Here is a 21,891-nt window from a genome sequence, read left to right as displayed (position 1 = left end):
GTAGGAGGCGTTATTAAGGGTCAAAGTGAGGAAGCTGAGCGCAAGATGGCCAAATATAGCCAAGGCAGGAAGAACAGGAGCCTGAAAAAGAGCACAGCAGGAGGAGAAACACAGCTGGAGTCTTCCGACTGCTGAGGCCGATGAACAAAGAATGACCTAGAAAGCAATACACAGTGGGAATGCCAATCCCGAGAGGGGTCACTTATCACACCAAGGCTGCGGATAAGCTCCATCCTTACTCAGGAGGGATGACCTACACTTAGGCGTGTCCCACATACTTTTATAAACAAGGGAACGCTTTCTGCGGGATCTCGGCCAAATAAGTCTTCTCCCAGCCCCGCCACCGTTTCAACTGGAGATACCAAGGGCCAAACCTGGATCAGGATCTGGGAAACCGTCTTCAGAGTAGCCCAAACTTCTCCACTCCTCTCTGCTTTCTGGAAGAGAAGGAGCAGGTCTCTCTACTACAGGCAAGAAGCTGTGTGTGTCCTATTCTGGTACTGTTCACATGAATGTAGTTCAAAAGCAGAGGTGCATCCCCTCTATTTGAGGATTTGGCACTTAGGGTCCAATCTTAACCCACTTTCTAGCACCGACATAAGGGCAATGCTGCTACGAGGTAAGGGAATTCCCTTACCTTGAGGAGGCCTTCGTGACTGCCCTCCAACTACAGGATGCAGCACATGTCCCATTGGCACAGCTATGTCAGTATGGGAAAGTTGGTTAGGATTTGGACCTGACTATTTGTTAGCAGTATATTGCAATCAGTGACTATGAAGATAATATGAATATGAAGTAAAGGAAACAAGGTTCCCTTACCCCATGTAGAACAAAGGTTCCCTTACCCCCAGAACTCCCAGCAGCTGCTCTGGCCCAGCAGGATACGGTGGTGGCCATTCCGGTGCCACTGTACCATGTGGCATCAGGGCACCATAGGACTGAACAGCCCAACAGATTTATCTAGGATATTTTTGGAAGCTTCTATGTACTGAAACCTCTTTTGAGAGTAGCCTGGCTGAAAAACTTGTCAAAAGAAAATGCTGCCATCTCACACTCAGGATGTACACAAGATAATTTCAGCCCGACTAGCTACCTCTTAGTACAGTGTATCTTCACCATTCTTCTGTGCTTGCAATCTAGCTAGATAAGAAGTGAGGAAAGGGGGGGAACATATGAACCTGCAACCCCAAGTCAAACCATCTAGCTTAGTGGTTCTCAAACTTTTAGCACCGAGATCCAATTTTTAGCATGACAAGGTGTTGGGACCCAAGGGATGTGATGTCATTTAACGTGGAAGTGATGTCATACCTGGAAGGCATATCATCAGTTTAGGTTTCAAACTTAAGCCATGATCAGCCAAAGGTCCCATTACAGCATGTTTGTGCTGTTGTTTTGCGAAGCTCAGAATTCAAACAATCCAGCTTGGAAGTCAAAGCAGAAGGCAGACTTGGATCCTTCTCCAACCACACAGCCCTCCCCCTTTCTAGCATCCCATCCTCCCACCTATGCAGGGCAAAACACCAGGTCTCTCTCTCCCCCCAGGAGCCCATCCTGCCCAGCAGCTCTGGACCCTGTATTTTCTATGTAGAGTGAGCCTGGTGCTTTATGACCCACTTGAAATTGGCTTACTACCTACCTAGCAAGTCCCGACCCAGAGTCTAAGAAATGCTGATCTAGCCCACAATCATCCACTCTGATGGGCAGTGGCTCTCCACAGTTGCAGGCAGAGAGGTCTTTTCCCAGGATCAGACACCAGATCCTTTCTCACCAGAGAGACACTTTCTCACCAAGAGACATTATATGATCGTGGCGCGCTGTATTGTCATTTCAGCTGCACTGGTTGCCCATTTATTTCCGTTCAAGAAATGGATTCCATTCATCTTGAAAGCTATGAAGGGCTATGCAAGTCAGATCATTCCATTCGATCTCCCAGGGAAGCCCTCCTGCAGCATCCAGTGTCTAAGGCTTAGCTCAGGGCTTTTCAAACTGGGGCATCGCGATGTCCCAGCCTGTAAGCCCTGGCCTCTGCCCCCTTAAGGGGCGGGGGGCAGCCTGGTGGCAGGGAGGAGGCAGCAGCCCGATCCCCAGGCTGCAAGTACTTAGTGGCTCTCAAACTCTCCCAGAGAGTTTGAGAACCACTGGCTTAGCTGATGGTGACTTCCACAAGGATTTTTTCTGCGGTGGTCTCTAGGATGAAAAACTCCTTGCTGAGTGAGGTTCCACTGAAGGTTTCCCTGCTGGTGTTTTGATGCAAAATTTAAAACTAAGCTGTTTTGGAAAGCTTGTGCTAGTTCACTGCAAATTCTCCTGCTGCATTTGGCTTTTGTGTTCCTTGTGTGCCCTGCTAATTTATCACTGCTAGTGGGTTATTTTTCCTGGGATTTTAAATCGATTGTCATAAGCAGTCTTGAAACCTCTATGGAAAAAGGTGGGTCATACATTTAGTCTAAATAAATGTAGCCCAGCACTGTCTACGCTGAGGAACAACTGCTCCAGAATCTCACACCGGGGTCCCCTGAACATGCTGCTCGTGATCCTTTCAGCTGGAGATACCAGGGACATGACCGTGGAACCTTCTGCATGTGCTCCGGAATGGAAAAACATCCCCTTCTCCCAGTCTATGCATGCTCAACTTGAATTCTAGGAAGCATTAAGACCACATGGCTACTTTTTATGAGAAGGGGCAGCCCTTCTTTCTTGTTCCTTCTCTCCATGGACCGCTGTGCAGCCATAAAGAGGAGTGGGAGAATCCTTATGCACAAGCAGCCCAGGCCAGTGAACTTTGGCTAGTCTGCAGTGCTCCATCATGATCAGAGTGACATCTAGTGGCAAACCATTAAAACATCTCTGAAAGCTTTGCACATTTTCCCATGGTATGAAGACATGGGCGCATGCTGACAGTGTGATGATCGAAGAATTCAGGTAAGTCACCTCTTTGTAGGGGCATTTCCAAACAATAAAATATCTGAGTAGCCCCCACTGCCCAGGCAGGAACGTTAAAAAGATCATTCAAAAGCAAAACATCTCAAAGTACAGCCAGAAGATGTCAACAAAAATCACCTGCATGATGGTAACTGTATACTTTCATCCTCCAACTGAATTGTGGCATGTTTTTGACAGAGAATGTAGGCAAGTTTGTATATTCAATGACGCCCCCAGTCTGGGCTCTGGCACCAGGCTGCCCTCAGAGACAAATTAAGGGAAGAGAGTTTACTATGTCCACTAAACCCACTTATAACCACTAGCTGAAATTTGGGGTGGGGGTGGGGATTTGCTCATCCTCAGCACACAGCTGAGTAGAAAGACATTAAAGAAATGATTAAAATTTTGCTCTCCAGCCTTGCCTTCCTTCTCCCCCAGTTTATAGCCATTTGATTTCCTCTTTCTGGACATTTTTGAGGCCCATAACCCTATTTCTCTCCAGTAGGATGCCCAGAGAATTCAAGTCATCCCAGAGGTTCCTGATTCAGGGGTGCTTCTTCACAGGAAAGTTGTTGTAGGACAAAGAATTCAGTACTCTTGAGAGTTTTGGCTGGAAGGATGTTTTCCAAGGATGAGTAGATCCAGAGTAAGGCTGAGTAGGAATCCAGGGATGGGCTTTTGATGCCTCACAGGTTCCTTGATCCTCTCCGCATGGAGCAGGAGCAAAATAAGCAAGCCATGCAAGTTTGCTTACAAGTATTCCAGAAGCCTTAGCATTCAGCTTTCCTTGCCTACAAATCTAGGTTACCTTGGACCAGAACTTTGAATTTTTCTCACTGCAGACACGGCTTTAGGTCCAGGTCAGAAAAACAGAATAATGACTTGCAGAGCAGTCTCTGTGCTAGTCCATTGCAGCAAAAACCACGGAGAGTTGTGTGGCTTTTGAAAGTCTAACAGATACACCAGGCACTCAGTCACCAGCTGGAAGCCCATTTTCTGAGTCCCCTTTAAAGGCTTTTCTCCAATGCTGCCAGCCCTCAGCAGGAACGTGCGCCAACAAAACACAAATCAAGTAGAGAGTGGAAACTATTCCTAAGTCACCACTCACCTGAAATTGCTGCTATGCATAATCTGCTTTTAAACACAGACCCGAACTCAGTTTGGTTTCTGCTTCCATTCAGAGGGAGCATTTTGGACAGAACCCTACAGGGAAATTATTCTGTCCAGGAGTCAGTACAAAAACCTTCAGTCTCCAGGGGGCACACTTTCTTCCAAAGCCACATCAGCAGTAATCTTCCACAACTCCTGTAAGCGGAGACAAGATTTTCAGAACTGATTTAGACCTTTTTAATATCAGCAGGATTCTCATCAAAACAGACTATTTACACAGCGAGCACTCCCACAACTTGGGACTCCATAATGAATGCATGACTCATCTTGTGTGTAGAAGTTTCCTTCCATTTCACATTTGCTGTGGGGGCTTTAGGCTTTGGAATTAAAACACAAAGAGCTTAATCTACCTCCTCCTACGAGATCAAGAGAAGTTGGACTTCTCAGTCCGGCAAACTGATTGAAATGAACCACCGTTGCTGTGTCTTCCGCTAACATATCACTGGTTTTCACACAAATCTGTTTTTTTGTGATTTGCAAAGACAGACTTGCAAGGATGTTTGGTTAACAGATGCGGGCTGGAACTCTGAACACCCATACTACGTATGAAGAGTCTTGCTGAATCAGGGCCAAGGCCTATCTAGTCCAGGACATTGTTCCCCAGAGGCAGTCTAGTAGCTGCCTCTGGAAAGCCCAGAAGCAGGAGAGAAAGGCAGACCACTCTCCCACCACTGCTCACAAGCAAGTAACATTCAGTGGTGTACTGTCACTGAACATGGAGGTAGTAGACATAGGCATCATGTGTTGTAACCACAGATAGACTTGTCCTCCCGTAATTTGCCTGGCTCCCTATTAAAGTCACCCAAGCTAGTGGCCATCACATTTTGTGGTGGTCAATTCCATGGATTACTTATATACTCATGAAGCACTTCTTCCTTTTGCCTGTCCAAAATATCCTACCAATCCGTTTCAGGCTGCAATCCTATACACACTTTCCTGGAAGTAAGCCCCACTGAAGACAATGGGACTTACTTCTGAGTAGACAGGTATAGGATTGAGATAAGGGATACAGGCATTTTGGATAAGGCGATACTAAACCTGTACTACTACTATTTTGAATTCAGCCAGGGAGGGGTGCACAGTAACAGAAATTCTTCCGTTCTGATTCTCTGCACGGATTCAATGGTGATCTAATCAGAGGGCAATTAAGTCTGACAGACAGCAGTACCTACCAACTGCTCAACACGCTCATAAACAAGGTGCTGGGGAAAGGAGAGCTGAACAGGCTCCACGGTGTAGCTCACTCTGCCACCTTTGACGTTCACCAGGTCATTCAGGGCTTCTCGAAAGTGACTGTATGCTTCGCAGGCCACATCCATGTGCCTCAATGTGAAGTTGAGCCTGGTAAGGATACATTTCGAGATGTTTTAAATGGACATCACTGCACGTCTTATCTCTACAGGTAGACCCTTGTTATCCACGAGGGTTGCGTTCCTGGACCCCTTGGGGATACCGCACTACGCATGATATCAAATCACATGGATTTTGGGGTCCACTGAGCTCCAAATACGACCAGAGCCTTGCTCCGGTCACATCCAGAGCTGTTCCAGTGCTTCCCCCGAAAGTACTGGAAGGCCTCCGAAACAGGAAGTCACCCTCTGATGCTTTGGGGTGCCTTTCTGAGGCCCGCTGAGGCTGTGCACAGCCCCCACGGGCCTGGAAAGGCCTTTGGAGGTCCTAGAAGGACACCTCTGGTTTTCGGTCAAAAAACAGAAGCGCCCTTCTAGGACTCCAGAAGCCATTCTGAGACCTGTGGAGGCTACACACGACCCCCATGGGCCTTAGAAGAACCTCCGGAGGTGACCAGAGCACAGCTTCAGATTGGAGGCTTCAGTTTGGGCTGAATGTGGTTTAATGGGGGTGCAGAGGACCCGTGCTGAGCCAAATCCTCAGTTCAAAAATCTGCAGACAAATAAGCTCAGCCTGTATTTAATTGAAAAAAACACAAGGGAAGCAACAGCTTTTTCCCTGAGGATGGTAGCAGACGAGTGCCACCTTATCTTCAATATCTTGACCGCAAATGCTTCTCTATACTGGAGTATAGAGGATGAAAGATTTAGTTACAGGTCAGGCTGCCAAAAGGAGGCAGCGTTATGGACTATTTTTCACTGAGATGCTGCAGCCCCACCTACAGAAGTCTTTGCTTGTGGACTGCTCAATGGTTTACACTGTATGGTTTTTTGCACCTTTGTAACAAGCCCTTTCAGTCTAAATATTTTGTGCTGGAAAATCTTGTGAAGGGTTCTTACGAAACAACCTGCAAGCTCCCAGCTTGACAATGTTCCCAGCATTTGCAACAATCAACAGAGAGGAACAACACTTGGTACAGTCTCTAGGTAGAGTTAAAGGCATAGCTCACCTCTTTTCTATTGACAAGTATACAGCGCAAGGGTTTTTCAAGTGGTGGGTGATTCGGTACAGTGTTTTGAAAAAGGCAGTAGTTAAATAATCGTCATAAAACACTGCAATAAAAGAAAAAAGTTATAAGGAAACACTTTGAGTCCATGAATGCACCAACATTTAGCTTCTGAATTAAAGGGACTTTTTTTAAATGTTATACAGCTTGCCTTCTTCAGGATAGGATGGGCTTAGCTTCAAAGTAAATAACAGCGGCAACATTTCACATTTATAAAACACTTCAGAGTCCTCCAGCACTTCACATTCATTAGCTCAGCAGTTTTTATGACAACAGTGAGTTAGGGCAGTATCTTATCTCCATATTGCAGGTGGTGTTGAGGCTGCAAGAACAATGGCTTGCTTGAGGACACCCAGAGTTCATGGCTAAGGTGAGATCTGAACTAGGGACTTGTCTGCTCACACTCTCCCCCCCCCCCCCAAAATGCCTTTCATTTGTGAAAAATTAACATACAGAACTCTTAGCACCAACAGATTGCCACTTCAGGCAAAACATTCTTTTAACCATAAATGAATTGCATGATGGGCAGCCCAAGCCTAACCTTCCCTGGAGCAGGCAGGACAGCTGGCTTGCATTGCATCCAGAGCAGGGTTGGGGCTGGCCATTGTGCAACTCAGGGCAAAGGGAAGCAATTCCCCTTACTCTGACTAATGCAGCAATGGGCCAAATGGGGCTACTCACATCTGTGTCACCTAAATAGGTGGCACAGAACTAAGCAGCCTGGTGTGAGGTTGGGCCGCTCAAGAGGGGAGTTAGGATCTGGCCTAAGTTCCAAACCCTGGTCCTTCCACCCTCCTGGGCCCAGTTCTACCACTGGGCCACCCACTGCCTGCCCTGGAATGCCCTCTCCCGCACTTTTGCAACACCTAGAGGCCATTGCAAGGGGCTTGCACCGGCCCAAGAGCGCCTTAGGACTGCGCTATTAATAAATGGTTAAATAAAAGTATGTGCTGCTTAAAGACAGGGATATGTTCTGCAAAAGCCTGTTCGGCACATCTGCCATTGCTTGGATGACTACTAATGATAGTCGGATCGCATCCCAGAATGCCTTGCAGCAGCCCTGAAACATCCCAGAATGCCTTGGGGGAAGGCAGGAAAAAGGTAACTAGCTGGTAACTAACCCATCCTTGCATATCACTACTTCTGTCTTTCCAAGTGTTTTGTTTTGTTAGAAGTAACACTACTTCTCTTTTCCAAGCGCTATCAGCATCCTTGATGACCACAACAGGCTTGTTCAAAACACACAGACACAGAATGAGCTTTAAGGCTCATTAAGTGAGCTTAATGAGCTCATTAAGGCTCATTTAAGTGCTTCTGAATCCTTGAGTCTTCCATAACGCATCCGGTTGAATTTTCTTACCATCAGCAGCGAGTATCACAGTGGTGAGGCTGTGCAGCTCAGCAATCTCTTGTTCAGACCAATGGTAGGGATTATCAGGATCTATAGCAAATCAATGCAAACAGTACTGTAGGTTGCAGCACTGGTGTTAAAAGAACTGGACAGGTGAAGAGTTAACACACAATTAAACTATGTGCACGTTCCTCTCTTCTGACAGGGTGTGCCTGTATCACCTCACAGGGGTCTCTCTAATTCTCCGTTTTTAAAAAAAACATACCCCTCCAAAGCACAGCATCAACCGCCACAGTTCTGAACACAGAGGGGGTTCTCCTACGTTTGGTCTACACACCTCTCCCCAAACCATAAGGACATAAGGACATAAGAACAGCCCCACTGGATCAGGCCATAGGCCCATCTAGTCCAGCTTCCTGTATCTCACAGCGGCCCACCAAATGCCCCAGGGAACACACCAGATAACAAGAGACCTCATCCTGGTGCCCTCCCTTGCATCTGGTATTATGACATAACCAGCCAACCACATTATAGAATCATAGAGTTGGAATGGACCTAATAGATAATCTAGTCCAGCCCCCTGCCTGTAGCAGGAAATCCTCCTAGAGTATCTCCAACAGGTGCTTATCGAGCCTCTGCTTGAAGATTTCCAGTGAGAGAGAGTCCATCGCCTCCCTCGGCAATCTGTTCCACTGCCAAACCGCCCTGAGGGTCAGGAATTTTTTTCTGATGTCCGATCGAAATCTCTTCTCTTGCAGTTTGTACCATTTAGTTCTGGTTCTACCACACCTTGAGTGTCAATTACTACCTTACATTTTGTACCTGGGCATTGATGCCTTAAGGTCAAACCTCATGTTATGATTAATGGAACAGTTTCATCTGGGATTCTCTCTCTGCTTAAACAGAGAAGCCCAAGCAGATACTTACCAGTACAGAATTCATCTTCTAGCCAGTCCAGCACTCTGACCTTAACTGTACTTCCTAAAAATCAGTAAGTTGTAGAAAGGACAAGTTAACAAGCTGCAAGTGCTCCTCACAGGTCAAATAACAAACCAGATTGTAAACCAGCATCCCTGGAAGGGTGTTACTGCATACTAATTAGGACACTGAAGACATTCTTCTGTTAAGAAGGTGCACACACACACACACACTTCTCCAGAAGCCTAATCAATAAGCCAGGAAAAACAGGAATCCAGGAGTCATGGCTTGGCTCCTGCCAGAGCCCTGCACACTGTAGTCTCGCAAGGCTAGTGTTAGGAATCCCTGACCTTTCACGGAACTACAATTTTCCAGGATTTAATTACAAAATATATTAGATCATCATTCCAGAGGGTTGATTAAAGAAGAAAAGAAAATTTGAATGCACAACTACACGTGAGATGGAGAAGACCAGATAAAATTTCAAAAACTCTCCAGGCAGAAAAACTCTCAGAGATGGAGATATTCTGAAGGTTCTTCAAGTTGTCTCAGGACACTCTAGAATGTAAACATTTAAGATGGTGCCTGCCCAATATTTTGGACTCTAGGGATAGAGGCCCACAGCTCAGCAGGAGAGCACGTGCTATAATATATAAGGTTCAGTCCTTGGTACCTGCAGCTGAAAGGACCAGAACAGGTGGTGGGAAGGACCTGTCTGTTTGAGACCCTGGAGAGCTGCTCCCAGTCCAAGTAGACAACATGAGGGCTTGATGGACAAATGAACTGACACAGTATAAAGTAGCTTCAATGTTATATAATTGATTTTTTGCAATCAAGCTTACAAAAAAACAAAAACCTTTTACCTGCTGGTCCAATGTGGCACGTGTTTAATACTACATTTTGTTCACACATGTCCAGAAGATCTTCACCAACATCTTAAAAATATTTAAGAGGTCGTTATTTGTCACACTTTGAGACAAGACCAATGAAGAAACCAGATCCCCCCCCCCTCAAAAAATGAAGTGGACCAAAATAAAAGAGGTTTCAATTCTTCTCTTAAATATCCCTTTAACACATCTTGACAAGCTACCCTTCCGAGCTTAAAAACAAACCCCAAAGCAAAAGGTAATTGCGTTAAATGGATACCTGTGCAATAAATGGTCTTGGCAACCTTTGCCATGATAATGCTGACAATCCCAGTGCCTCCCCCGAGTTCCAGCACCGTGCGGTCTTTGAAAAAGTCTGGTCTGGAAAGAATGTAGTCCGCGAGTAGAAAGGCTCCTCTCCAGACCTTCAAAACAGGAGGTAAGAGGTAAGACTGAGTAATGTGCAGAGGGCAAAGTACAAAGGGGCAGGGGCAAAACAAAAGCTGCCCACCTGCTTGCCAACATCTTCTAAAGGGGTTGCCATTGTGTGTTCTGGAAAAGTAAAATCAGTTCATGATGCACTTATCTAAAGGCAGCAAATCTATCCTTCACCCTTCCTAGGAGTGCATACGCTCTTTGTTGTTATTGAGGCTATTAGGTGGGGAAGGGGTATCTGGGTCAAGGTGCCAGATAAACACTTTGCCTGCTCAGGCACTGACAACCTGACAAAATTTTGGCACTTTGCTAGTGTGGAGATGGGGACTGATAGCCAACGATTATCCACACACAGCTCTCACATCTCTACTGGAGTAGATGGGCGCAAAAAGAAAAATCTACTGCCTCAGATGGACATGGCGATGCTGCTCTGTGTCTTACAGTGCAATCCTAGGCATGTCCACTCAGGAGTAAGTCCCACTGAGTTCAATGAGATTTACTACCAGGTAAGTGTGTTTGGGGCCTCTGTCACTTCACAACTGGATTACTGCAGATCACTTTACGTGGGGGGTAAAGACCCCCTGAAGACACTTTGAAAGTTTCAACTAGTCCAAACAGGGGCTGCCTCAATCTTGACCGGTTTTATGATCACATTTCCCCTCTGCTGTTGTTCCAGTGGTACCAGCCTGTACCTGGGCATGATTCAAGGTGCTGGTTAGCACATTTAGAGCCCTTTATGGTTCAGACCAGGATACCTGAAGAAGTGCCTTCCTCTATATAATTTATCTGCTAGCACCTGGAAGGGACACTCTTGTTTGTCCCACATCACATCATAGCAGTGATGTGCAAGATGGCATTCTCCGCGGCAACCTCCACCCATTGGAACACCCTTCTATTAAGAGGCACCCCGTCTCCTCCCCGCTACTGCTGGATGTTTGTTTTTTATGGCACAATGTGTACTGATGCTTCTAATTGATTTAGGCGGTGGCAACCTGCTAGTGGTAACCTGCTACGAGTCCCCAGTAGGAGAAAACAGGAGGTATCTTTTTAAAAATAAATCTTCACCCACAACGAGATCAGGATCATGGTACAAAATATGAATTCTGTTTTGTGCTGTAGCCAAATACTATGTCACTGACCTATTTTAATAATATCAGCACACGCGTCTCCCTGTTCTTCCTCTTCTAAGACTTCGCCACCTTTTGTCACAATGATGGGAAACACCTTGTCCCTTGAGCAATAATCTGACTCTGCTTTGTTCAATGAAGGATTCCGGACAACTTCCAAGTCCCCATCTTCATCCAGCAAAGCTGTGATTTCTTTCAGGGCACCTCCTTCCTTTTCAGGTCTGTCTGGAATATCTCGGTCATCGGCACTGCCCTCTGCATTTAATCTTCCAGCACATTTGTCCTGCTGTCCCATGCTTCCATTTTGACAGTCTCTCTCCTCCTCAGGGTTCAAATTGTTTTTGTCCAAAAGGAGTTTGAAATGTGAGAGAAAGACTAAGAAGAAACACAGTGTTGTCTAATAAATGCAGGGTCATCTAATAAACAGAATCACAGTCAATCATTTGTTTTACAAAACCACAACAGATAAACAATGGACTCGCATATTAATACTTCCTAGACATCATTAAAGCTTTCCAAGCTAGATCTTCCTGCAATCTCTAAATAAATGTTTTATTCCCCCAAAATCTGCCTATTCAATACGCTTTGACCTACAATGTCTCTTCTATATGCCTCAATTCTGTATTATGAAAGTAGGATTCAAAATCCCTCTGCTAAATTATCCTGTTTCTCTTCTATTGCTATGACCACTCAAGTCCCTGCCCTGGATCCCCATCAAGCTTCGCAAACAATGCCAAGGTTCTAGTCTATCTCATTCCAACAAAGCAGATGACAGGGATTCACATCCAAAATTAAAGCTTTGCCACAATAGTCTTCCAGTCCCCACTAAACTCAATAAATGCACCTAATGGATGAACATCCCATCTTGGAGCCAGAGCTGTACACAACAGTGCACGTCCATAATGGGATTGGGGCCATTTTCCTTAAATCTTTCCATCTCTGCCATTTTCTCCTCTCATCTCCCCTTTCCATACCTTTAATTTGCACAAGATGATCTGCTATCCTCTACCCTTCACACCTCTGTGGCAAAGCTTGCCTTTGTTTCCACATAATTCTTCTAAGGTAACTATACAACATACACATTACAGTTTTTCCCCTGAGTGAGTCAAACAGAAATAAAAACCAACATACAGATGTTAAGCAGAGATAAGCAACAAAGGAAAACAGTCCTTGAGCCGGGTTCATCTGAGCAAATTGTTCCAAACAGCCTGATGGATTGGTTTCCTTATTTTTCTCCACCCTCAATCTGCCTCCACTTCTACTGCCAAGTGTCCCTCTCATAATCACTACATGTCAGCTTCCAACTCCCCCTACACTGTCTTATTCGTTTTATTACATTTGTAAACCATCCATCCTTCAAGGAACTCAGAGTGTAAGCTACACTGAGAGACAGGAACTTAGGGCTCTGATGGAGGCTTTGTGGCTAGGTGAGGACTTGAACGCAAGCTTCAGTAGCGCTAGTACTACATTTGCTCCCAGTGTGGAAGGGATTGTCACTCCCGAATTGGCCTTTTTAGCCACACTAGACGCTGTTCCAGAACCACTTTTCAGAGCGTGGTACAATAGTCTTCAGAGACTGAAGGATGCCAATGATCAATGCCAATGATGAGTGTGGGGTATTAATTGCAACAGACCCTGGGTAGCAACTAGTTTTATGAGGGGGCCGCTCTCAGAGAGTGAAGCTTAGTGGCCAGGACCCCAAGACCCCTCCCAACTGTGAAGAAGCCCCATTGCCACAGCTTCCTCTACACCCTTCTTTTGCCTCTTCATGGACCAGATCCATGAGGCTCTCAGATGCTAATCTTAGTATAAACTCTCTATAGTAATTGTATTACAAACTCTCTAGGAAGTGATTATCTTTTCTATGTCCTGCACAGCATTATTAGCCAGTGCTAAATCAAGATGAAATATTATGAACCAGTTGTAAAGATCAGGCATTGACTAGGGCCAAACAACTTGCTCTGGGCTGGGAGCCATTTCTCCTCTTCTGTCTATAACCCAGTTTCAAGTGTTATGTCCCACTCCACTGACTTCTGCAAGTAAGAATACTTGAGAGCCTCAATCAGTGGGCAAAGTGTGCTGATGTCACAAGCAAAAAGCGTGAAGGATTCTAGCACGTTCTGCCCACTAATTTGTGGCATTGGTTTCTGCAGGTACTCTTGCCAAAAAGAGATGATTTAGGTAGGCAACCAAGGTGCTCATATCCCAGAAGCTACACAACCATCCTCTGTTGACCTCTGAGGTCTCTCCAACTCCAAAGTTCCTTCCATCTGCTACCCTCCCATTGTGTTGGAAGACAGACACACATGGCCCAAGAGCAATAAATTGCCTGCTCAGGTCATAATAAACTTGTAATGTACAATGACTTAGGGCGCAATCCTAACCAGCTTTCTACCTGTGCCAATGTGGCATGCACTATATCCTGCAGTGGGGAGGCAGTCAAGGAGGCCTCCTCAAGGTAAGGGCATGTTTGTTCCCTTTCCTTGGGGCTACACTCCGGCTAGGTCAGTGCTGGAAAGTTAGTTAGGACTGCTCCCTAAAAGACTGAGCTGCAAACAAGGACATCCCTGCTCCAAATTTCACCTTTGCCATGCAATCACTAGCTGGTTTTAGGCAAGCCACTCCCTCCCAGACTCCTGAATAATACTACTCATTTCTCTTACAAGGTTATTGTCAGGATCACATCAAGATGATATATGCGAAACACTTTGCACACCCAGGAAGTGCAAGACAAATGGTGAGTCGGTTCTAATCCCTATTCAGCCATGTAGCTACCCAGTTGACCTTGGGCCAGTCATTATCTCTCAGCCCAAGCTACCTCACAGGGTTGTTGAGCGCACAAAGAGAAAGAACAGTTCCACATCTATGCTTATGATACACAAAGGACAGGTTAGTTCTTAACAATGTATTACCTGGCTGGCCAACGGCATTCAGCCTGACCATAAGATGCCGCTTGCTTGGGGCATGGAGGTGGACGTCAGACAAGACGGTATCACTTCGTAACGTTACGTCATCCATAGTTTCTCTCTCTGTCCTGCACCTGCTGCAATGTGCTGGTGACACGAGCATCTAGAATGATGGAATCATAGAATTGGAAGGGCCCAACAAAGTCATCTAGTCCAACCCCTGCCTGTCACTTAGATAGAATGACAAGACATTAAACGTTACCTGTTGGCTTACCTGTTTTATTTAAATTAGAGACCTGCAGCATAGCACCTGGCTGCTTTCAATCAGTAGGGCAAATTCAGCATCTCCTATCTTCTGATCACTCAATTTCCCAGATGCTCTCATCAGCCACTGTTCTCATCTGAACCCCAGAAGAAGTTTTAACCAAGCCCTCTCTGCCGCCTTCAAATAGAGATGCCATCTCTCTCTCCGCATGTGTGTGTGTGTGGGGGGGGGGGAGTCTCCTGTGCCTCTAAGACAGCGGTCGCCAAGCTCGTGACCACTGTGTTGTGGTAAAGCAATCCCCATTTGGACAAGCGCTTACTGTTCTGCTGTGCAGCTCAGAAGAAGCCTTTCCAACCTCATCATGCAATGCTCTGGGCAGCTGTGTCTGACCCACTGACCCAGAAGGTTTTGTGCCCAGATTTCTGGGTAGATGTGACTGCCCAGAAATTCATGAGTCAAAGATGGAGGGGCTTCTTGTGAGCAGTACAATAAACGCTGCTCACAGTGAGGAGGGATTCAGTGACATGCTGGATACAGCCCACAGGCTGTGGTTTGATGGATGCTGCTCTAAGAGCTGCAAAACAGGCAGAAATCTAACGGCTGAACTTTTTCCTAACAGAAAAACACAATAACTATGCAAGTTTTGCCCATGTTGACGTGGAATGCAGCTGTTGAATACAAAGGCATTTTGGGAAGGGACCATACCTCCTGGTATGGTGGTACAGCTGCTGCCTGGCATGCAGAAGGAAACATGCAGATTGTGTTTCAATCTTCAGGCAGAGAAACAGTCTTCACTGCAACCCACGAGAGCCACTACCAGTCAGTGTCGACAATACTGAGCTAATCGGATGGACCAGTGGTCCAAGTCAGTATAAGGCAGTGGTCCATGCTAAGCTTTGCTGAACATAGTAGTTAGTCCTCTGGCTTCTCTGCTCACTACACAATCCACCCCTCTGCCATTAGGGTCAAACCTCTTTCAGCATCACAGAGGCTTTGTGCAAGGCTTCCATCACGCTGCTGAACAAACTTTTCAGTTCCCTTGGTGTCTGCGATATTCTACACACTGATCCTTCAGCCTCAGCAACCCAAATATTTAGGACCAGTCTGCAGCAGCTCTGTCAATGACCAGGAGCCTCAGAAGCAACATACTGCTTTTCCGTGTGAATCTCAAGAGAGCCTAACATTGTTAGGATGACTATCAGACCACTGCTCCACAAGAGGAGGGCTCAAAACTTGATGCAGAAGTTCTCATAGAAGCAGGCAGCATCACCGATGGCAGCAGAACCTTCTAAGAAGCCCCCACCAGTGACAGGGAGCAGGCTCTGTCATCAACCCACACAAACTCATTATGGGACAAGGCTGTGTCCATGCAGTCAAATCGTGCCATTAGGAAAGGGATTACACAAGTGAATGACATTCTGGACTGTAACGAGGCAGGCACAACCTGTTCAGCACAGTTAGAGCTCATGAATTTTGGACTTATGCAGGGCCTCAGCAGTGGATTAACTCACTCCCTTTGTTCCTGCATTTCTTATAGCACTATAAGGACAAAAACCAGAGGATCCCTTCCTGGCCATTTTAGGTTTCCATTGGTTTCTGTGGAGGCAAGAGGAAAGGTCATGGGCCCACCCCATTTCACAGGGACAGGATGCAGCTCAATGGCAAAGCCAATGTTCTGACTGCAGTTGCTCCAGTGTTCGATCTCTGGCACCTTCATTCAGATTTCCCTCTGAAATCTGGAGAAAGGCTATCGTCTCAGTCTAAATACAGTGGGCCCCGAAATCCGCAGGCTTGGCATCTGTGGATTCCACCATCCAAAGACGCCAGGCCTGCGCTTTAGAGGGCTTCCAGTGTGATCGCAAGCCATTTCAGCCATGTCCAAGAGGTTTTCTGAGGTGTGGGAAGGCTCACTCCATGGGCCTTCCTTGGTCTCGGGACACCTCTCCAACACAGCCGGAAGACACATCTGGTCCACAGGCGCAACTTCTGGTCCAGGAGGTGTTCCAAGGCTGGGAAAGGCTCGTGGAGTGGGCCGCAGGTCACCCCAAACCTCAGAACACCTCCTAGGTGCAAATGGAAGTCACATCCATGAACTAGAAGTGGCTTCCAGTTGTGTTAGAGAGGAGTACTGACGAGGTGTGAAGGCCCATGGAGTGGGATGCAGCCCCAAGCAATGACAGCACTGCAACCTTCCCATCACAGAAGCCAGTATCCATGGATTTCAGTATCCATGTGGGATCCTGCAATGGATCCCCCCCCCCACAGATACTGAGAGCCCACAGTCCTACAATAGGTGAACCAGTGGTATATCTCAGCATAAGGCTATTTCCTAGATTCATAAGTGACCAACAACAGCTTCCTTTCTTCAGACACACTGAAGCATGCAAATGCCTTATTTTATATTACTATACCAAAGACTTACAGTCCCAGGTTTTGAACCTCACTCCCTACCCCCTGAAAGAGAAAAGGGATGCTGCAATGGAAGATAGATGGGACAGACACACTGGAGTGTCAATCAAAGGTATCATCAGGAGATTAAGGAAGTCATTCTGTGCACACTTTTCTGGGAGTAAGCTCCACTGAAGAGTGGGAATGACCTCAAGGTAAAACTATGTAGGATTAAGCTTTAAGATATGAGCTTGCTTCACTCTCAGGTTGGGCTACTGGGTTGCCATATTTGAGATTAGAAAGAAAAAAAAGGACTAGCTAGCCACACAATGGGGCGGGTCGAACATGCAGACACTCATCAGAAAATGTTCTCCTTGGCCCTGCACAGGCTTTCTTGCAAGAGTCACAGGTAGCTAACAGTTATGTTGGTAATTCTGCCACTGTGCCAAAAGGCTAGATGCTGCCCGTGTTGTGTTGCTGCACAGATCAGGTCTGTGCCTCTTGGTCAATCCTGATCAGTGCAATAGCACAATAGGGGCAGCGCCTTGCCTTGGGGAGGGGTTCCCTCTGCCTAGGGTGGTCCTCCTCTAACTGCCTGACACAGGAAAGCAGAGGAAGCTTTTACAAGCAGAGATAAGTGACTGAAAAGCATCGTCAGTTCCCATATTATAGATTAAGCAGTGCGGCACTCTGTAGATCAGGCCTGCAGCAGCCTGAAAAACCAGCAGCCAGCACTTGTTTGTTTTCTGTCTTCAGCTGGACAAGAACCACTTTGAGAGGTGTTAGCCTGAATATGGTACACTATTAAGGCAAACAAACATAGTATTGTGAACAGATGTGCTGAATACACTGCTTTTTCATGCACATGGTCAGCTAAATCACACTTTTTAGTGACAAGCAGTACATTCTCAAGAACCAAATTCAAAGCCCAAGGAACGCTTCTGAAATGGTGAACTTTGGCCACTTACACAACAATTTATCTGGAAATCTGAAAATTAAACAAAAAAATGATTGGCCATGTCTCTTTTCACCTTAAGCCAGCCATTTTCAATCACTGTGCCATGGCACACTGGTGTACGTGAATGGTCTGCAGGTGTGCCATGGGACTTTGGGGGAGGGTCATTCATTAGTAGGGGCATTGGGGGATTGAGCCCCCCACCAACAGCAAGGTGTGCCTTGTCAAAGGTCAAAAAACAGATGGTGCGGCTTGACAATTTAAGCACCTTATTAGTGTGCAGTGAGATGAAAAATATTGAAAATCCATGCCTTAAGCCATTTCTGCCCAATGTTGCATATACGCCACAGGGATAAGCTGTGTACACCTGTGGGCTGGGCAGAGATGGGTTAAAAACAAAGTTGTTTTCAGCGAACAGGAACTCCCATGCCTCAATTTCTAAAGCGGGTGCAGTGGACACATAAATAGAACTACTGTGTTCTGTCAGTGATTTTCATTTCAGGGCTGTAATCATGTGGGACCACAGCTCAGATGTTTTGCATGCAAAAGGTACTGGGTTCAAATCCAGCCATCTCCAGATAGGGCTGGGAAAGATTCCTGTCTGAGACCTGCAGTGTAGAGTCTGGGCTTGATAGACCAATGGTCTGACTCAGGAGAAAGCAGGAAACAGCCAAAGACCAAAGTTTTAGAACTGCATCTGGTGTTAAACAAAAATGTGATCACATGCTAAGTTTACTACAGAAAATGCTGAGTGAGACATATAGACTAGAGCAGAGGGTCCCAAACTCAGTAGTACTGCAGAGGCCCGTAGAGTGGGTTCCCAGGCTAGGAGAGGCCTCTTGAGGCTCCAGTAAGCAACATAGCTTACTGTGGCTCCTAATTGGAGCCAAACTGATGCAAGAAGTGGGGGGAAGGAGGGCCCAGACTGCAAACCACTGTGTTTGGCCTTGCAACCCACCAGTGGGTCATGAACCACATATTGGGAAGCGATGGTTTAGGGAACATGCAAAATTAAGGGTAGGAGTCATTTCTTGCATTCCTCTGAATGGTATTTTTCAAGCTGCCTTGAGAGCCCTTAAGCAGGGTGGAAAAGCGGTGTATGTATTTATGTATGTAAAAATAAATAAATATAAAGTTATTCTACATACCTTTGAATTGTTGTATTTATCCCCCATTCTCACACAGTCTTTCACCAGATCTGCAAGGTAAACAACACTGATTTATTGAAAAGAAAAAGTTCTCACTGGAAGCAGCATGCTGGGTTAAAGAGTGTTTTTCTCGATTAAATGCACACATGAGGATGACTATCCCGTTAAACCTACTAATACTTCAACATTTTTTATGGGTTAATTTATTATGACCTACCCTTTCTCCAAGCAGTTCAGAGTGAGGTATACTGTATAGTCTGCTTCTCTGCCTCTCCCACCTTCTATCCTTACAACTACCATATGCAGCAACTGGCCCAAGATCAGTAAAGAACTCCACGGCTAAGTGAAACAAGATCCCAGAAATGATCATTATTTCAAATTCTTAAGTGCTGACAGTTTTAGGGTTAGAGCTGTTTGGGAAGGGGCTGCGTTCAGAGCACAATGCTTTCTTTGTGCACAGAAGGCTCCAAATTCGACCTCTAGCAGGATTTCCAAATAAGGCTGGAAAAGACCCACCTGAAATTCTGGAATCTTTATAGGCTATTCTGACCTAAATGGACCACTGGTCCTGCTCAGGAGAAGGCATCTCCTAGGACACAAGCAGGGGTAGTTTTCTGACTCCTGGCCTCTTCAACATGTGGAATAATTATAAGGAGCTCCTCCAATGAGAAGTGATCATACCAAATGTTTACTCAGAAGTAACACCCAATGAGTTCAGTGGGGTCCACTTCCAATTAACCCAGCCCAGCCCCCAGGTGCACCAAGTTGATCCCTGTTGCATATATGCAACGTTGGGCAGAAATGGCTTAAGGCAATCCATACAAATGCAGAGGCGCTTGCTACATAGGCAGCTCCATACATGCACAGAGGCATCCTGTAAACGCCTCTGTGCACCTCGCTACGGAGGTAGCCATACACGTGCAGAGCTGCTCTCTATGCAGGCACCCCGTACAAGCACAGAGGCCCTCCATTCTTGTGGATACACTTCCTGCAGACCCTCTGCACACGCCCAGGGGCCCTCTGCACACACCCAAGGGCCCACTCCACAGAGGCTCTCTGCACACACCCAGGGGCCCACTCCACAGAGGCCCTCTGCACACACCCAGGGGCCCACTCCACAGAGGCCCTCTGCACACACCCAGGGGCCCACTGCACACACCCAGGGCCCACTCCACAAAGGCCCTCTGCACACGCCCAGGGGCCCACTCCACGAAGGCCCTCTGCACACACCCAGGGCCCACTCCACAAAGGCCCTCTGCACACGCCCAGGGGCCCACTCCACAAAGGCCCTCTGTACACGCCCAGGGGCCCACTCCACGAAGGCCCTCTGCACACACCCAGGGGCCCACTCCACGAAGGCCCTCTGCACATGCGCAGAGGCCCTCGGCACGTAAGTCAGCAGACCGACCCGCCAGAAGGCTCCGACGTGGGCGGCAGGACTGGAGCGCCTTCCTACCGGCGGGGCGGGGCGCTGCGTGTCCGCCTCCCCTCCTACTGCGGGCGAGCGGAGGCGCCTGACGGGACCGCCATTTTGCCGAGGCTCGCCCGCCCAACCGCCGTTGCCACGGCAACCGCCCCACCCACTGGCGCTCCAGCGCCTCCCCGGCCGCTGCCGAAGCGCTCAGCGCCCGACCCGACAGGGGACTGCGCGGGCAGAAACGGCGACGGGGGGAAAGTCCCGGATGTGGCGCCCGCTTGGCCAAACTGCCCGTTGCCTGGCAACGGGGCCTGGGCAGAGGCCCAGCCCTGAGCCGCGTGGCTCAGCGCAAGGTCAAGAGGGAGCCCGCTGCCCCTCAGGGCCCTGCTCAGAGCAGGCACGCTGCGGCTGCGCCACGGGCTGTCCGGCTGCCCACACGCCCTGGAGGCCAGGCAGGAGTCCCCTGCAGGCGCTTCACTGCACGAGGGACCCCGAAAGGCGCCCGGGCTCTCTGCACTCTGCACGTGCGCAGAGGTCCCCTTTACACCAACCTTAAAGGTCCCTGTATATGATCAGGAAAAGGAAGTAGAGAAAAGCTCTGCACGAAAGGCACCGGGGCTCTGCACTCTGCACGTGCACAGAGGTCCCCTTTACACCAACCTTAAAGGTCCCTGTATATGATCAGGACCAGGAAGTAGAGAAAAGCTCTGCACGAAAGGCACCTGTGCTCTGCACTCTGCACGTGCACAGAGGTCCCCTTTACACCAACCTTAAAGGTTCCTGTATATGATCAGGACCAGGAAGTAGAGAAAAGCTCTGCACGAAAGGCACCGGGGCTCTGCACTCTGCACGTGCACAGAGGTCCCCTTTATACCAACCTTAAAGGTCCCTGTATATGATCAGGACCAGGAAGTAGAGAAAAGCTCTGCACGAAAGGCACTGGGGCTCTGCACTCTGCACGTGCACAGAGGTCCCCTTTACACCAACCTTAAAGGTCCCTGTATATGATCAGGACCAGGAAGTAGAGAGAAGCTCTGCACGAAAGGCACTGGGGCTCTGCACTCTGCACGTGCACAGAGGTCCCCTTTACACCAACCTTAAAGGTCCCTGTATATGATCAGGACCAGGAAGTAGAGAGAAGCTCTGCACGAAAGGTGCCCGGCTCTGCACTCTGCACGTGCACAGAGGTCCCCTTTACACTAACCTTAAAGGTTCCTGTATATCAGGGGTGTTCAAAGTTTTTGGCGGGAGGGCCACATTATCTCTCTGACACTGTGTTGGGGTGGGGGGAAAAAGAATTAATTTACATTTCAAATTTGAATAAATTTACATAAGTTTACATAAATGAATATATTAAAGATGAACATATATATGAATGAAGGTCTTGCAATAGCTCAAGGCCTATAAAAGGCCTGGCACAAAGCAAGGCCGGCCTTTCCTTTGCTGCCGCTACTGCATCACAGACGTGAAAGAGCAAGCAGTGGAGGAAGCCCTCGTCCCACAGCTCACGCAAGAGGGCAAACAGTCACCCTCACGCTGAGAGCAGTTGCGTCGGGCTAGTGTGGGCTCCAACAAATCTCTGGAGGGCCAGAGGCTCATTGGAGACT

The 21,891-nt window shown here is 47.4% G+C and overlaps 1 protein-coding gene across 4 annotated transcripts; it reads right to left on the bottom strand.

The window, feature by feature from the left end:
• Positions 1–1,817: 1,817 nt before the first annotated feature.
• METTL22 (methyltransferase 22, Kin17 lysine) lies at positions 1,818–20,476 on the bottom strand. 4 transcript variants are annotated; one of them, XM_066640605.1, is made up of 13 exons: positions 20,276–20,476; positions 18,868–18,917; positions 17,733–17,752; positions 14,118–14,274; positions 11,218–11,580; positions 10,155–10,195; positions 9,924–10,068; positions 9,641–9,712; positions 8,787–8,840; positions 7,869–7,949; positions 6,452–6,554; positions 5,265–5,433; positions 1,818–4,227 (listed from the first exon to the last, which is right to left on the bottom strand). In XM_066640605.1, the coding sequence occupies exons 4-13, from the start codon at positions 14,272–14,274 to the stop codon at positions 4,168–4,170; spliced, it is 1,245 nt and encodes a 414-aa protein (XP_066496702.1). In that variant the 5' UTR covers positions 17,733–17,752; positions 18,868–18,917; positions 20,276–20,476; the 3' UTR covers positions 1,818–4,167. The 4 variants fall into 4 exon arrangements, with proteins under 4 accessions (XP_066496702.1, XP_066496703.1, XP_066496699.1 ...); XM_066640606.1 differs by having other exon boundaries at positions 20,324–20,476; XM_066640602.1 differs by lacking the exon at positions 17,733–17,752.
• Positions 20,477–21,891: the final 1,415 nt, after the last annotated feature.

This window comes from Tiliqua scincoides, chromosome 13, assembly GCF_035046505.1.
Source record: "Tiliqua scincoides isolate rTilSci1 chromosome 13, rTilSci1.hap2, whole genome shotgun sequence".
Classification (NCBI taxonomy): domain Eukaryota; kingdom Metazoa; phylum Chordata; class Lepidosauria; order Squamata; family Scincidae; genus Tiliqua; species Tiliqua scincoides.
This window is presented reverse-complemented; position numbering and strand designations above follow the sequence as displayed.